The sequence below is a fragment of the Egretta garzetta genome, unplaced genomic scaffold (genome assembly GCF_000687185.1).
Source record: "Egretta garzetta isolate BGI_Z169 unplaced genomic scaffold, ASM68718v1 scaffold343, whole genome shotgun sequence".
NCBI classification, from domain to species: domain Eukaryota; kingdom Metazoa; phylum Chordata; class Aves; order Pelecaniformes; family Ardeidae; genus Egretta; species Egretta garzetta.
The window spans coordinates 1,072,587-1,083,701 of NW_009259038.1; the positions used below are offsets into that span (position 1 = coordinate 1,072,587).

At 55.5% G+C, this 11,115-nt stretch overlaps 2 protein-coding genes across 2 annotated transcripts in view; one reads left to right on the plus strand and one right to left on the minus strand.

Moving 5' to 3' along the window:
- Positions 1–706: 706 nt before the first annotated feature.
- Positions 707–2,939, minus strand: GSC2 (goosecoid homeobox 2). Its single transcript, XM_035890477.1, is given in 5 exon segments — positions 707–811; positions 1,068–1,102; positions 1,213–1,274; positions 1,276–1,606; positions 2,633–2,939. Coding segments are annotated over 5 exon segments (840 nt in total).
- A 3,732-nt stretch (positions 2,940–6,671) lies between these two features.
- LOC118451888 overlaps positions 6,672–11,115 on the plus strand; it is a 14,170-nt gene continuing 9,726 nt past the window's right edge. Inside the window, 10 exon segments of the mRNA XM_035890478.1 lie at positions 6,672–6,712; positions 7,881–8,058; positions 8,283–8,369; positions 8,653–8,680; positions 8,996–9,144; positions 9,368–9,490; positions 9,724–9,844; positions 9,929–9,931; positions 10,114–10,265; positions 10,742–10,823. Of these exon segments, the coding sequence (XP_035746371.1) occupies positions 6,672–6,712; positions 7,881–8,058; positions 8,283–8,369; positions 8,653–8,680; positions 8,996–9,144; positions 9,368–9,490; positions 9,724–9,844; positions 9,929–9,931; positions 10,114–10,265; positions 10,742–10,823 (964 nt within the window).

The window sequence follows — 11,115 nt, forward strand, 5'->3', positions numbered from 1 at the left end:
GGCCGGGGCCCCGCCGCCGGCTCTCCACAGCACGCACAGAGGTGACGGGGACAGTTTTATTTATCTCACTGCTTTACAGGACGTGGTTTCTCTTCAGCCCTGCCGTGGGGACACCGCTTGCACGGGCAGGGAACCGGCATGGGCTGGCCATGGAGGCGAGCTGAGCGCTTGCCATGCCGACCCCTCTCACCACAGCGGATGGATCATCGCTCCCACCGGCTGTAGGGAGAAATCCATGTTTCTTGGTTCAGGAACAAATCGCCCGTTCAGTAAGCTCAACCTCAAAAGCAACTCCAGATGCTATCGAGGCGCTGAAAATAGGGAACATTCATTTGCAGGATATTTCGCAAATCTACAGTGGTAAAACAAGCACAAGTACTACCTGCACAGAGCAAAGACAAGAAGGGGAGTCTCCCCTTCTCCTGAAGCACACATGTTTAATGCTGGTAGAGCTCTGTCCCCTGCACGGGCTTTTGGCAGTGGTTTCTGCTTAAGCATCTGAGGGTCATGCCTGGTGAGTTATTTGCCACGTGAACTAGGTTTGGAAGAGGAACTGGCACGGGAAAGTACCATGTCTGCTTTTACACATCCTCCTCCTCTGGGAATTGCTTCATTAGCACCCCTTGGGCTACCACCCTACAGAACCTGTCAGCTACGGGAGATGGATGCTCTTGGCGCTCATCTGCTGAGATGCAGCCTGTGACCACTAACAGCTCTCCTCAGAGAGCTTCTTGGTGCCTTGAAGGATCAGCGCTGAAGCAGACGCCCTCTTCTGATGCCGCCACTTGGCCCGCCGATTTTTAAACCAAACCTAGAAAGTGCAAAAAAAAGAAGAACTTTTGCATTGCATGTGTTACTTGGAGGGGGGCAGGCAGTTACGCTCCTGGGCTGTGCAGCCTAAGCTTTGTGATACTGCAATATATTTCCCGATATAAAAGTTTGATACAAAATCTAATCAGTCCCTCCCCTGCAATCCTGCTCAGATACATGTAAGGGTCACAAGGGAGCTGGGACCCCCCTCATGGCAAATTCAGAATTCATAAGGATCACATAAATAAGGAACATACAGTCGGGTGCAGGGGATGGGCAGAACTGGGCACGCCTGTGGGCGTAGAGGTGAATCTGAGAGAGACAGAGTGAGATTACGAGACCGGATACCAGAACGAAACAGTGCAGCGGAACTGTTTTATGTTCTTCTGTTGCTTGCCACACCTGAACTGTGTTTTGTCGAATACCCAAGAATGGTCTTCAAAATGAGCCCCTGGGTCTGCAGCTCCCAAAAACAACAGTACAATGCCCTGGTCTGTGTTCACAGTGGGTTGGAGCAAACAGCCCCTCCCCGAGCGGTGGGATCTCACCTCTACCCTCTCCTCCTTCAAGTGAATGCGGTTTGCCAGGTGCTCGCGGGTGATGACATCTGGGTACTGGTTCTGATGGAAAAGTGTCTCCAGGGCCTGCAGCTGATCCTCGGTGAATATGGTGCGATGCCGGCGTGTCCGGCGCTGGATCTGGTGGAAAGTCTGCAGCTTGCTCGGGCTCCCCTGGGGACTCTTGCAGACCCTGACTGCCGAGTGGAAGAGCTGCACAGGCCAGGGGAACCGGGTGTCTGCAGGGGGAGAGGTGCAGCGGCAGCGTTAGGGGTGAGGGGCTGAAACACCCACCTTGCTCAAGGCAGTTCAGGCACAAGTTGAATCCATGCATGTGGCTTGGAGGGAGGCAGCCGGCCAGCTGGCGTGGGGGATGAGCTGCATGATCACTGCGCAAGTGAGAAAAGGGCTTAGGGCATCACTCTGGGGGAAGTGTGCAGGCGGGGAGCACTGGTTGCGTTTTCCTTGTTTACTTACCAATTGCACTATAGCCAGCTCCAGAAAATGGATGGAAACTCACAGCCCGGCTAGGGGCTGTGTTTCAGTCCTGACATGGGGGATTTCTGAACTTTCAGGATGGTCTTGAACTGCATTTTTAAGGGTTTGCTACCTTCTTTTTTTCTTTTTTTTTTTAGTGCTAGACGCAGTAATTTTGCTAGATGTAGCCAAAACCTCTTTTCCTTAAAGGCCAAGTGAGGTTCCCCAGGGCCAGTGTTGTCAGGAAGCACAGGCAGAGATCTGTGCGTGGGCAGCATGACCACGGGGCCCCACACTCCACAGAGAACTTCCACCCCTAGAACCATCCTCCTCTCGGTTTTACAGTAAAACAGTCATGTACAGTATATAGCCTCTGCTGCTTTTAAAAACCTGGTAGCACTGCATGAGCTCTTAGGAGCCATGCTGGGAATGGATCCTGCTGCCCCTCGCCAGAGCTGGGGTCTGAGAAGACCACCGCAGTGGCAGGCCAGGCGCTATATCGTCACTCAGCGCCCAGGCTTTCCCCTCCACCCGGTGCTGGCACCAGCCCCTCCATGAGCCCTATGCCGTGAATCATAGAATCATAGAATCATAAAATCGTTTAGGTTGGAAAAGACCTTTAAGATCATCAAGTCAAACCATTAACCTAACCCTGCCATCCCACTACTAAACCATGTCCCGAAGCACCTCATCTATCCTTTTAAGTATCTCCAGGGACGGGGACTCGACCACCTCCCTGGGCAGCCCATTCCAGAGCCTGACAACCCAAAACAAACCCAAACACTCACCCAGCCAACTCGGCAAGTCCTGCCGGGAACGGGTGCTGGTGTGAGAACAGCAGCAGCAGTTGCAGCCTGCCCCTTCCAGCTCTTCCTCCTCCTCCTCCTCTTCTTCCTGCAGGGAGCTGGCTGGGATGGCCTCCAGTTCACACAGCCCCTTGGGTGCGCAGTCCAAGATGCCCCGCAGGCAGAGTGGGACCAGGACCTGGGGGCTTTTCTCTGCTGGGCTGGAGAGGATGTCCTCAATGCTGAATGAACACGGCTTCTTGAGGCCTCTCCTGCCAGCGTCGGTGTCCGATGCTGACTCTGAAGACATCCTCTGCTGGCAGCAGCAGCCGCGGGAACAGGCAGCTCACGCTGAGCAGGGTTTGCTCTCTGTGCACTAACTCTGGTCTGGGGTCTTGCAGGGAAAAAGAAAGCTTACGTAGCTTTTAAAATGGACCGGTGAAACCATCCAGAATCGCTGCTTTGTCTTGGCGTTTCAAGTGACTGTCATTCTGGCAGCTGAGTTTTTATTTTATACGCACATGCACTTTTTCTCCCTCTAACCTAGCTGCTTTATGACTGAAGCCACCCTAAATATATATATATATAGACAGAGATATAATCCCTTTGGAAAGAAAACCGTAAACCCCCCTGTGAATAAAATAAATTCTAACTAATCTTGGCAGCTTTGTGAAGGGTTAGTGTGGATCTAAGATTTAGCTAATCCCACAAAAATGACTGGAGAAGGAAATCTGATTTCTCCATCTCGGGTGTAGATTTGAGGTGGTTATGATCTCCATTGTGCTGCCGCCTCGGATCCAAGGAAGGGGGAGGATAGCTGTTCCCAGCCCGGAAATGGACCAGAGGATTAACTCCTTAAAAGAAGCAAATTATCCCTTTCTCTGGCCAAATGAAAGCTTTCCCATCAAAAGAGAGCTGTCATATCATACAATATCAGAAAAGAGAGAGTTCAGCTTAAGAAAAAATCATTTTTAATGATAGAACAGCCTTTTGCTTCGCCAGAACTCTGTGAAAGTTGATTTATTTTCTGCTGAAAGCATAAAAATTGTATTTTCCCTCCTTCCTCTTTCCCCCACCTCTGCTGCCCTAATCATAGCGATAATGCAGATGCTTTGCATGTATCCAACGTACTCTTAAAGAATTCAAAGCCCTTAATAAATTAGATTACTGGCAGCCTGTGGTAGCTCTGTGGTGTAGCTTAGTGACACATAGCGACCTCCTGTACAGCCGAGCTGTACCCCTGCTTGGCGTTGGGAAGGGGAGGAGTGCGAGGTCCCACAGGAGCTCGGGTGGGAGCGTGGTCTCGATGCCGGAGCTAATGGGGGTTCAGTGAGCCCAGAGCAGCCAGGACGGCTGCCCGGGGCAGCCAGGCTTCCCCAAAGCTTTGTCAGTCCAATTCCCAACTTCTTCCATTCAGCAAGAGAAACTGGGATGAGGCTACGGCCAAGAGCGGTGACTGAGGATGGGAGGGGGCACCTGGCACCAACCCTCCCAAGGGCAAACAGCAAGGCCTGGCAGATGTGATCCATGGGAGGACAGAGGTCATCTCCCATCTTGGGTTCATAACTGGAATGAGTAACTGGTGTTGAAACAGAGAACCTGGGATTGAGCTCAGCCTGCTTAGGAAAGTTTAAACCCAAGTTCTCTTGCCCTCAGTGCGGTTTAAGCCCAGGTGGGTAGCAAGGCTTTGGGAGCTCGCACGGGGAACTCTCCCACTCGGTGTTTCTTCACAGGGGAGAGAAGGTACCGGTCCCACTCACGGTAGACCAAGGAGACACACAGGTGAGTGCTGTGAAATTGCTGTGCATCGAAGGCGCTCATGGCACCTCATGACCTCATGCTGAACAGCCCAGCAACCCCTCCAGCATCGCGCAGAAACGAGAGCCAGTCCCCAGCAGAGCCCCCTCTCAGTCCCCTTTATTTTCTCCTTGGCCCTGCTTTCTGCCTGCCCTTCCTCACCTCGCTGGTCTCCCACTGCCAGGAAGAGATGTCCCATAGCTGCTCTACCTGCGCCCCTCAAACCTCTGTAAGACCTCACTTAAAACCAAACCACTATTTTTTCTTCCATCACTTTATTTGCCTCTCCTTCAGCTGTTCCAGTGGTGTATCACCTAAATTATAACCATGGTCTATGAATCTTTACATATTTGTAGGTTTGAGAGGAAGACGCCTTTGTAGCTGCCTGGTTTGGATACGTTCCCTTCTGCCCTGCCAAGGTGTCAGCGCTCCGGAGAGACACTGGGGGTGCACTAATGCCAGGGATCACTGCAAACTGCTCCCAGCTTTTATATATATATATCCAAACGCTGAGACAGGAGGTGGATGTGGGGCTGGGTTCTGCTCCCCACACTGTGCCGTCCAGAGTGATGGCAGGGCAGGCGAGCAGGGATGTGCCGTGGGCAGGCTCAGGATCCGACCCTTTCTGCTCTCAGCTGTAATAATCATAGCCCCGAAGCAGATTAATCCTCCTTCCCCATCCTTAACAAAGGACGCCTTTCCCTGGCCTCCCCTGCCCATCCCTGCCTTCCCACCGCACATGCACTTAGCCTATTAGGATCTCCGCTGATTGCTTTCTTTCATTCCTCCCGTACCTTTCACTTCAGAAAATGGACTGGTAATACTTCTTTTATCAAAGAATTATGGGATTTAGGACCCAGATCTTACAAAGAGACTTTTGATAGCTGCTGGTAATCAAATCCCAATCGGCAGACACTTCTCTGCACCCTGTTACCGGAGAGGAATAAAGGAAAGGGATTATTGATGTTCTGTTTACTGAGCCTCCAGGAGATAGGATCGCTGGGCTATTTCATATTAGAAAAGGAAAGGAAAATAAAACAAGAAAGAAAAAAAATGCAGACAAGAGAAGACAATATAGATATAGATAAAAAGAAAAGAAACAGGCTCTTATCATTTTCTTATTGGTTAAGGAGATTCCAAAGCCATTATAGAGGATTAGCAAAAAGGTTAATCTGCTTTAGCCGTTCGCTTGTCAAAAGTGAATTTATAGGGTTTGAAAATCCTTCCTATGGTGAAATCAGAAAAAAAATCCCCTCTTCCTCCCCTGCCCCTCCCTTCTGCAGGCAGCACAAGGGGATGGGAACGGGAGCTTCGGAGACCCTAAAGCATGGGAGCACTCTCCCTCGCCTTGCCCCTGCCTGGGCGCTGGCACCCATGGGAGCCCTGGTTTGGCAGTGCTTCCCCCTGCTCCCTCACCCGCATGGGATGGCCACAGGGCTCGGGGAGTGGAGGAGCAGGTCTGAGGGACGTGACCGTCCTCCTGCACTGCTCTGCCTTACCCGGGGCAAATCCTGGGCTGTTTCACTGGTCGATAGAGCCAGCAGTCAGGGCAAACCTGGATCCGTGGCTGGATTTGGGCATCCAGGTTGATTTCTAAAGCAGAACAGAGATGGATAGTGCTGTCATGTATTGCCAAAAACTACAGGTTGGGGCCTCTCTGCCCCCAAGCACAGCACTTACCCAGGGAGCCACATCTCAGCACCTTCCCGGTCACCCAGCGCAGACTCTGGCCCGTCCCGGCCGCACTTTCCTGGGCTGCCCGTGCCACTGATTTGCCCCGGCGGCCGATGCCCATCGCTCACCCCAGCGCCAGCCACTGTGACAACCCAGGGGAAAACCAATCCTTCAAGGTCAAAACCAGCCAGGAGCACTTTCCGGATAGCTGCTGGGTGAAGTTCAGTGGCATGTGCTAGTCAGGAGTTATAACTATGTTTAATAAAGACACAGAAATCACAGAATCACAGAATGGTTTGGGTTGGAAGGGACCTTTAAAGGTCATCTAGTCCAGCCCCCAAATCACACCCGTTAAAATAGTTCAACCCTGTGCCAAGTGACAAAAAGAAGCCAGATAAAATCGTTTGGATCTAATGATAATTATAAATCTCTTTCTCCAAAGGCCATTCCATCCCGCTGGAAGAAGCAGAGTCCTCTGCTGGCTATTGGTGTTAATAGGGATGCTGGCTAATAGGGATGGTGCCTGTGGCGTGGCAGGAGGGCTCGGGGGGACCAAACCTGCTCTGGTGCAATGGGGCCCGGCGGAGAGGGACGGCTGGTTCACCCCGAAGCGTTTCGTTTGGTATTTCAGAGTTCTTCCAGCCACCATCTCACGCTGGCCGGCTAAAAAAAACCCCCACCGCAATCCAAATCGAGTTGGGGTACCCCCACTCCAGTCCTAATCCCCACCAAGGTGAGGCACCCCCACCGCAATCCAAATCGAGTTGGGGTACCCCCACTCCAGTCCTAATCCCCACCAAGGTGAGGCACCCCCACCGCAATCCAAATCGAGTTGGGGTACCCCCACTCCAGTCCTAATCCCCACCAAGGTGAGGCACCCCCACCGCAATCCAAATCGAGTTGGGGTACCCCCACTCCAGTCCTAATCCCCACCAAGGTGAGGCACCCCCACCGCAATCCAAATCGAGTTGGGGTACCCCCACTCCAGTCCTAATCCCCACCAAGGTGAGGCACCCCCACCGCAATCCAAATCGAGTTGGGGTACCCCCACTCCAGTCCTAATCCCCACCAAGGTGAGGCACCCCCACCGCAATCCAAATCGAGTTGGGGTACCCCCACTCCAGTCCTAATCCCCACCAAGGTGAGGCACCCCCACCGCAATCCAAATCGAGTTGGGGTACCCCCACTCCAGTCCTAATCCCCACCAAGGTGAGGCACCCCCACCGCAATCCAAATCGAGTTGGGGTACCCCCACTCCAGTCCTAATCCCCACCAAGGTGAGGCACCCCCACCGCAATCCAAATCGAGTTGGGGTACCCCCACTCCAGTCCTAATCCCCACCAAGGTGAGGCACCCCCACCGCAATCCAAATCGAGTTGGGGTACCCCCACTCCAGTCCTAATCCCCACCAAGGTGAGGCACCCCCACCGCAATCCAAATCGAGTTGGGGTACCCCCACTCCAGTCCTAATCCCCACCAAGGTGAGGCACCCCCACCGCAATCCAAATCGAGTTGGGGTACCCCCACTCCAGTCCTAATCCCCACCAAGGTGAGGCACCCCCACCGCAATCCAAATCGAGTTGGGGTACCCCCACTCCAGTCCTAATCCCCACCAAGGTGAGGCACCCCCACCCCAATCCAAATCGAGTTGGGGTACCCCCACTCCGCTCCACGTTGAACTGAGGCACTTCCAACCCTAATCTCCACTGAGCTGGGGTATCCCCCACCCCAATCCCCACCACGCTGGGGTATCCTCACCACCATCCCCAACCCGTTTCAGGAGTACTGCCAAGAGATGCAAGGACAAGCACCTGGAGGAGGCTCTCCTGCTGTCACGGGCGCTGAGCGAGGCTCTGCAGGCACTAGGTGAGGCGGAGGCACGGCTCCTGCTCCGCTGTGTCCTGGCTTTCCAGATGGAGGCAACTGGCAGCTCCAGCTCCTTCCAGAAACTGGAACAGGTCTGTAACACAACCAGCTGGGCTGTGGATTCAGAGCTCCGTTAGCCACAAGTGCAAGCAGTGGTCTTGCCCGGCTCTGCCTGCCACTGGCACAGCCCTGGTGCTGTGCATCCTTACCGGCAAAGCGGCCGCGGTGGCAACACAGAGCTCCCCTAAAAGCAGGTTGCACCTGGTATCTCTTGGGGGTCCGGGCGGACCTGCTGACCCTGGGTGTCTCTTGGCAGATAGTGACCCAGCTGGCGGTGGGGAAGGAGGCCCTGCTGGCCCAGGAGGTGGGCGTGCTGCTGGCCGGCCTGGCACTGCAGGGAGAGGTGAGAGCACCTCGTTGGGCGCTGCCACCAGCTTTTGCAGGCTCTTGGCTGGAGCCCATGTGTGACAGGGACCTCCTGGTTTGGGCTGCCTGAGGTCCTTTGCTTCTCTTCCCACCGTGCCAGGGGCTCGCCCTTGCTTGCAGCTGGTGGTACATGGGTGCCCGTCATACCAGCCCTTTGCTCATCACTGGGACAGCTTCTGGCACAGGCAGGACCCTCCTGCCCAAGACACCGAGCCCCAGCATGTTGTCACGCGGGACAAACTGTCCTTCTGCCCCCACAGGTGCTGTCTCCTGGGGACCTTCAGTCAGGTCAGTCCCTGCTCCTTCCCTTCCCCTTCGGGGGCTTCTCCCTGCCCACCCAGACCAAGTCCTCTGCGCTTGTGGGAAGGAGAGCAGGGATCAGTCAGATCCGTGGGATTTCTGCAGAGGTCCCAGCAGCACCCAGTGGCTCTGCCTACCCACCTGGGGCATCTGGAAACCAGACAAACCAAACCATTCCCTGCATCCCATCTCTCTTCTTACCCTGCTTACTGGCAGCACAGCCCTTGGCTTAACCAGGAGCAGGGCCGGCTGCGGGCACAGTGCCAGGAGGGACCAGGACTGATGCTGTCCCCTTGCCCACAGTGTGCATGTTCATGGAGGAGAGCAGCCTGGGCCGGCAGCACTGGCGGCAGAACCTGGCTCCACTGCTGCAGCTCCTGGCCGCCACCTTGTGCTGGGTGCTGCAGAGCCAGCCTGCGCCCGGCAGCACGTGGGGCTACCTGGCTGTCAAGGTAAGAACCAAATTTTGGAGGAAGGGGTACAGATCAGTCCCTGCAAGGACAGGGATGTGCTGGAGCCCCCTCCCAGCAGGGAACTGGCAGCGATGTCCAGGAGGGATGTGGCATACGGTGCCATTTCAAATGGCCACCCCTGGGGAATCGCGGCTTTTGGAGAGGTGAGGGATACTGACAGCCATCCCTGCGGCCCCTGTCCCCCCTTCTTCTCCCCCTCCAGGCCTGCCTCCAGCTCTTCCAGGCACTGCCGAAGGATGTGGCCCCCCTGGTGTGGAGCACAGTGGGGAAGAGTGAAGCCCTGCAGAGCCTCTTGGGGCTGCTGTTGGAGGTGGTGTGGGGGAAGGTGAGTACAGCCCTGGGGAGGGACGGTACTGCCTGTCCCCAGGAGCAGAGCGCTGCCATCCTTCCCGGGGGCTTTCCCCATTCCTTTCCCCCAGGGGGGCCTGCAGAGGCAGCCACAAGGCCTGGGACGTCCGAGGGATCCTGTGTAGTTGCTTGCATGGGCATGGAGGGAAGGTTAAATGGGGTCTGGTTTTCAAATGTTTTGAGCTATCTTTGCCTCCCCTGCGAGTCCAGGCCCTGAACAAGGATGCACGGCTGCTGGCGGGTACAGCCCTGAGCATGCTGGTGAACACAGCCCCCCAGCCCGAGCATGGGGCCAGCGCCGTGCTGGCTCTCTTCCAGCTCCCCAACCAAGGTACATGCTCTGTCCCAAGCTGGGAATGGCCTCTGGTGAAGGGGATGACAGGGACAGGCATGTTTGGGTGGAAGGGGACAGAAGCTGGTGCCACTCACCAGCAGTCCAAGCCGGACTCTGCTGCCATGTCCTGCTGTTGGGGTGCAGGAGCCCCAGCTGCCACTGGCCACCTCCCATGATTACTCTGGGATGAGCCATGGCAGTTTGCTCTCAGAGCAGCATTTGAGTTTGCCATCTTTCTGCCATCTAATGCAGCCATTTCCAACCAGGCGCCAGGGAGCTGAAGTTTGGTGAGCTGGTGGTAGAGGTCCCCCCTGTCCTCAAGCCAGATGGGCTGGAGAAGCTGGTGCTCACCAGAGGTTTGCTGACATGCTGCAAGGCGAACATCCTCAGCTGCCAGCTGGAGAGCTTCACCCACAAGGTAGGGGAGCACAAACCCAGTGGCCAGGGGTTTTGAGAGCCCCTTGTGCAGGGCTGGCAGCCACCAGCAGGGGCTGCGGATCCCTGGGGGACACAGCCAAGCTGCACCACTCCACACCAGCAGTTCCACACATCCCACTGAGTGCAGCACATTAGCCCGGAGCTTGCTTTTCCTAAAGAGCAGGGATTCCCCTCTCCTGGAGGGCGAGAAGCCCAGTGGTGCCAAAAGTAGCCCCTGCACAAGTGAAGCGGCAGCAGCGCTCGCCCCCCGGGCAGAGCACAGCCTCCAGCCCTGCCTGTCCGCAGCAGATCCCGAGTCCTCAAGAGCTGAGGACTTCCAGACAGGGAATGAAAGCAAGCAAGGAGCTGCTGTGAGAGCAGGAAACCCAGACAGTGCTCTTGCCCATCTCATGGTGGGGTTTTCTCCCACTGGAGAGCCCATGCCCGCCTGCTACCTGCGCTGCTGTGCTCCCGCAGGCCTGCCTGCTGCTGGATGTGATCTTCCCCGCTGTGCGGGCCCTGACCAAGGAGCAGGACTGCCACTACTACTGCTTCCAAGGTAGGAGACGATGACCCTGCTGTGGCCGGGGAGAGGGTTTGAAGGATTCTCTGTGCTTGTGACACAGGGAGCACCCCTGCCGCTTCATCTTCTCCTGGGGAAGACGCTTTTCTAGATCTCAGTGGCTGGTTTGGAAACTGCTATTAATATCTGCTCCAGCCCGACGGACACTGACCCTCTCAAGCTCTTGCACACCTAACAGGAAAACCACTCCCCTTGCACACAGGGTCCATATACCCCCCCAGCCCGCACCAGCTCTGCTGCAGGCTGGGCCTGGGACAAAAGCCGGGGG